The sequence below is a fragment of the Pteropus vampyrus genome, unplaced genomic scaffold (genome assembly GCF_000151845.1).
Source record: "Pteropus vampyrus isolate Shadow unplaced genomic scaffold, Pvam_2.0 Scaffold120, whole genome shotgun sequence".
Lineage (NCBI taxonomy): Eukaryota > Metazoa > Chordata > Mammalia > Chiroptera > Pteropodidae > Pteropus > Pteropus vampyrus.
In genome coordinates this window covers 1188647-1194084 of record NW_011888901.1, presented here as the reverse complement: position 1 = coordinate 1194084, position 5438 = coordinate 1188647, and the positions used below count along the sequence as shown (strand labels likewise).

At 31.4% G+C, this 5438-nt stretch overlaps 1 protein-coding gene across 1 annotated transcript in view; it reads right to left on the bottom strand.

Moving 5' to 3' along the window:
• The window catches only part of DPP10 (dipeptidyl peptidase like 10), a 100651-nt gene that overhangs the window by 78532 nt on the left and 16681 nt on the right, over positions 1-5438 (bottom strand). The window contains exon 3 of the mRNA XM_011366066.2: positions 4922-5019. Within this exon, the coding sequence (XP_011364368.2) occupies positions 4922-5019 (98 nt within the window). The remainder of the gene's footprint in view (positions 1-4921; positions 5020-5438) is intronic.

Here is a 5438-nt window from a genome sequence, read left to right as displayed (position 1 = left end):
ACATACGTAAATTAAATAGGAAGAGAAAGCATGGTAGTATCAAGCCCAGAGTGACAGGGAAATATGACACTGTAACATCACTGGTAAATGCTGAGAACAATGGATTCCAAAGGGTGGGTGACTAAAGAAAGTTTTCAAATAAATAAAATAATGTCAAAGACAGAGTAACGAGAAACCAAAGACAAACCACAACCTTTATTCTTCAGCCTGGAGATGTCTAAACATTAAGAATAATCACTTTCTCAAAAAATGTAACAAATGCCTAGCTTATGGGAAAATCTGCATGATTCATTATCATAAAAAAAAATCTTTCTACAGAACTTAATTATTTTTAAATTCCTGGCTATAAATTCCAATAAAAAATGAATGCTTGTAATACTTTAAACTTGTAGTATAAGAGTTTACAAAACAATTCTTCTCCTTAAGATTAGATGAATCATCTAACTTCCACTGGGCCTGAGGATTGGGTCATTATCTTAGTTCATACCATATTACATTTTGAAGAATCAACACAGACCATAATTCAAATAAAGATAAGACTCTGGGCTGAATTACTACTGAAGAAAATTTGCTTTCATGACCTGAATTTGTTTGATGGAGGGTCTTTAGCTGAATCACTAACATTTTGTTTTTTTAAAATGAAGGGGGTATGGAGCAAGAAATTGGAAAAATAAATGATGCCTTTCTCCGATAAACTTATTTTTAATTTCTTTTTAAAATGATAATAATGAATTGAAATTTATTTTGCATTCTTTTACTAGAGTATATGTATCTGGTTGAATGAATGTTCTCCCCAATTATAAGAATAGCTCATGGACCTTTTTCTAGTATAAGTATAAACACTAGTTGTTATAAATAATTAAATCAGCCAACCAAATAAATAATCAACAGACCAAAAGAAATGACCTAACAGCTTCAAATTAAAAGCAAATCTTCTTCTTTTGTTTGGGGGAGGGGATATAGTTTATAAGGTAGCTCAAATCATAAGAGAACATTTTTCTATATTCATCTTATTAATCTTCCTCTCTATCTAGGTGCATATATATTCAAATACTATTATTGTCATCAGGGTGATTTTATTAGAAAGAAGAAGGCTAAGAGATGAGCATATAAGAACTTCAAATCTAATGAAAAAAAAAGGAAGAACTGAAAAAAAGTTTATAACCATACTGAGTAATAAAATAAGGCTCTCTTATTATCTTAGCGAATGCCATTGTACAGGTCATCTGAAGATAATATAAAAAAATAATGGATGCTCAGATAACATATCAAAAAGAGTACTCATGTAATTATTACAAAATAAATTAATTATTTAAGTATTATGTTATTGTGAGTTTAAGCAGCATTTCAAATGATACATGTACCTATGCTATGAACATAATACAAAGTCCAATAAGAAGAGAAGGCATTTGATGGCCTAAATAGGGTATGGGGAAAATATGTTACTAATAAATTAATACATGTGTCTTCATACTTATACATTAAAAAATAAAAATAATTTGCTTTATAGGAATATTGCCACTAAGAAATACAGGAATATTATTACTAATAATGATATAAAAATAATTTATATATTTGAAATTCTCAAAAAATATAAAAAATTGAGTTAGCTTAGAAAGATTTAAAGATAATATGGTAAATAAAATTAGAAAGACAGGTGAAGGAAAATAAGTTATAGAGGGAAGCAAATATTACTATAGGTTAACTCCATGTCCAAAATGCACTAATACAAATAATTAAAACATAACAAGTTACATGATTCACAATGCACACGAAAAAATTATGGCAGATTTTCAGAAGCACAAGTATTATGTAGATAAATCACAAATGTATGTGTGTCTGTATATGTGTATATATGTATACAGAGAGACAGATTGAAAGACATACACCTGCATACAAAGACAGAGAGACAAAACAGAAACAGAGAACACTTCTCACATGTCTTCAGAGAAATCATTGTGTATTCCTGTGGACATCTCCCATCCTTAAAGTAATAACAATGGTAAATTTTTTAAGGGAAATATTATGTTTAAATTATTTGTGTTGAATATTCTCCATTCTCCATCTCTTCTCCTATGGTTTCTAGAGGCTGGACTCTGCTATGAAGCTGCCTTGCCAACAAGAGTTCTCTGCTTGAGAGGAGAGTGGGGGGTATTTATTACCAGGACCCACTAGGGTATTATTTGGCAATGATTGAACTGTTCTACCCGTGGACAGATCTTACTGATTCATCCTGTTTTCCAGCTGCAAGCCTCTCAAAGTTTCATAAGTGAGATTGCCCCTTACTCGTTCAGTCCTGGGGCAGTAATAACTTTTCTGCTATTGCAGACTCTTAAGTTGTTTTCTCATGCTCTGTGAGTTTCCCCTTCATCCTGATCATATTACATCTTTGTTAATAGTCTCTTTATTAATTGTATTTTATTACTCCTCTTGAATATGTCACCTTTTTAATTTCCAGGACCCTGATAAAGAAATTATAAAAAAATAGTATGTTCTTTTAGAACTCAAACATCTATCTAACTAGGAAAAAGATAATAGTTCTCAGGCAAATTTCCATATGGTTAAAGTACTAAATATAAATATTAGAGATATTGATAATCCAAACTAAAATTAAGAAAAAATAAGATTTTAAGTTCCACTTGATGTGCGGCTAGATTAATGCAGTTTTCTTTTACTCACACTACGAATATTTCTATTTTTTTCATGTTTGTGTATTTCTGGCCCCTTCAAAGTAATATGTATGCTCAGAGGGGCTAAATCCAGATTATATAAATTTCTTTGATTACCTTTTTTTTTTTTTCCCCTGTGAACTGGGCTAAAGCTCTCATGAGGAACAATGAGTAAGAAAATATATTTCCATAAAACTGAAACATGGGAAATATTTGAATAAGTTTTGGAGTCAATTTCGATCTTGAGAATTCCAACAAAAATAGTAAACCATACACTTTAGTGAGTTTCACATGCCACAGTTGGCATTTACATAAGACCAAGAGGGGAAAAAAAGCAAAATTGTTATGTACACTGTGTAGATAAGGCATTACATGACTCTCCAAACTGTAGACTGACTTTCTAAACCAATATACTTGAATTACATTTAAGTGTTTTTTCTTTATGGGATTTTTCTTTACTCTCAGTGAGATCCAATATATAATTCTGTGTACTGTATTTCTAACATCTAAGGATATGTGCTATTTCTTTGCAATAGGTGACTAATTTTATCATATTGTATCACAAATTTTAAAAAGATGTACACTTAACTAATATTCCAATAATGACAATTGTTTCTCTCTTTAGGAATCTTTGCATTTGATGATACTCTGCTATTGCCTATCTAGTGAACTCATTGAAACTCTTTCAGATAACATAATCATGGTCAGGAATCACTATCTCTTATCAGGAAGAAATCTGGTTATTGAAAAATTGACCTCCATTTCAAAGACCTAAAACAAACTGATGAAAACTATACATTATTATTTCAAGATTAAGGTATTCACAGCCAGAGAGAAGTAGAATGAATTGTCCAAGATCACATAATGAAATGGTGGTAGAGATGTGACTCAAACATTCCAAACACTAGTACCATTTCCTTTCAATTCAGAGGATCAAATAAATCAGGGGGAAAAAAAAAAGAAAGATGAGATAAGGATCACATAAAATATCAATAGTTTTTGTAATTGTTTCATTTGTGACTGAATTTTTCATGGCTAGTAGACTGAGCTCAAAAGTAGAAGTTTCTATCTAATTTGGTCAACTGTACTTGCATTCTGTATGTCAGTTCATATGATCCTGTGAGGTCTTCCCTCAGAACCTGGATGTAATGCTCTGTAACTTGAAATAGCCTTTACCTCATTTTCTGACTTTGCTATAAACTAATCTTGAAGGTCTTTCTCAACTATTTTTAAAAATCTCTCAGCCTCATCCTTTCCACTAATTAAAAGAGCAATTTATATTAGTAGTTAATGAGGGCCCTTCAAGCATAAGCATTTCATAAATTTTTCCTAGCTTTTAAGTAGGAAAAATTTCCACATACAATAGGCTGCACTTTCTATGAAAATCCTCAACTATGATGATTTTTTTTCCAAATATGTCAATGGAACAATATTTGAGTGAAATTTCTTTTTGAATCAGTCACCCTGCTTTGATTGATTTTTGACATCATCAAAATAAACTTTGAGCTTAGCCCCATATCATTCAATATGTGTGAAACTATTTTCCTATATCAGCTTTGCCTATCTCATCCCAGCTTTAGGACTGTTATGAATTTTCAAAGGGATACAATATTTGAAAGAATCACCCTTGACATTTGAGACCACTCTGGATTTCAAAATCTACATTATTTGATTAGTTGTTCACTGCTGGAGATTTTGCTAATATTAAATTATGTTTCTAACACTAAAAATATGTTTTTTCTCCCTACTTAGATTTCATAAATAAAAAGGCTTCTTATATAATATATTTACAAACAAAATCTCATTCAATTTCCCTGCCTGGAAAAGAAAGCTAAAGAATAACTGGCAAATTGTGGGAAGAAATTGGGGGGGGGGGATGAATGAATTATAGGGAGATTCTACTGTTTTTAAAGAGGACAGTTTAAAAAATGGAGTAACTATTTTTAGTAAGAAAATTCAATGGAAAATTATCCTTTGTTCCCATCTCTCTGTCACATCTGCTTGCAAAAGGTCTAATTCTCAGTATCTGCATATTTAGTCATTTAGTGGTGCTGCTAATCACCTTGAAACTTTAAATGCTTCCTGGGAACAAGAGAACCAGAATGACTTCATTCCTGCACTAATGGAGGCAGCCTCAGCTTTACTTTGAGTGGATTTGTTGAGCTGATCACATCTCTCTCTAAATTGCAACAAAATGATAATTGGAGTTAAACTATCTATTCACCGGTAAAAGTGAAATTGAAATTGCATACCTTGATTTAAAGCTGTCGGGTGGCATAAGTTCCAAAGTATGAGTTGGTCCATATAGGTTTACAACATATAATTTGATTGTTGGGTTCACTTGACCTGCCTTTGAGAAAATGAAAGTTGTAATGCAAAAAAAAAAAAAGAAAGAAAAAGAAAAAGAAAAAGAAAAAGAAACACACACACACACATTAAGCATTAGAATATATTAAGGAAAAAAAGAGAAAATGCATTTTGATTCTTTTACAGTTTTGTGTTAGAATGGGGGAGAGGGGAGTTAAATCTTTCTGAAGTGAAATGATTTTGAATGCAACAACTTGATTGCTTTCAATTGTTTTTGTAGATTGCTGCTTCTCAAGCATTTTAGTCAAACAATTAAAGGTGATAGAAAATCATGATGGGTTTATTCATTAGGTAATATTACTGTGTTCTTTCCCTAGAATGACACCAGAAGGGCTAGCTTTACAATAAACTAGTAGATTAAGCAGCTACTCACATTATAAAATATGAAAGGAAATGGGGGGG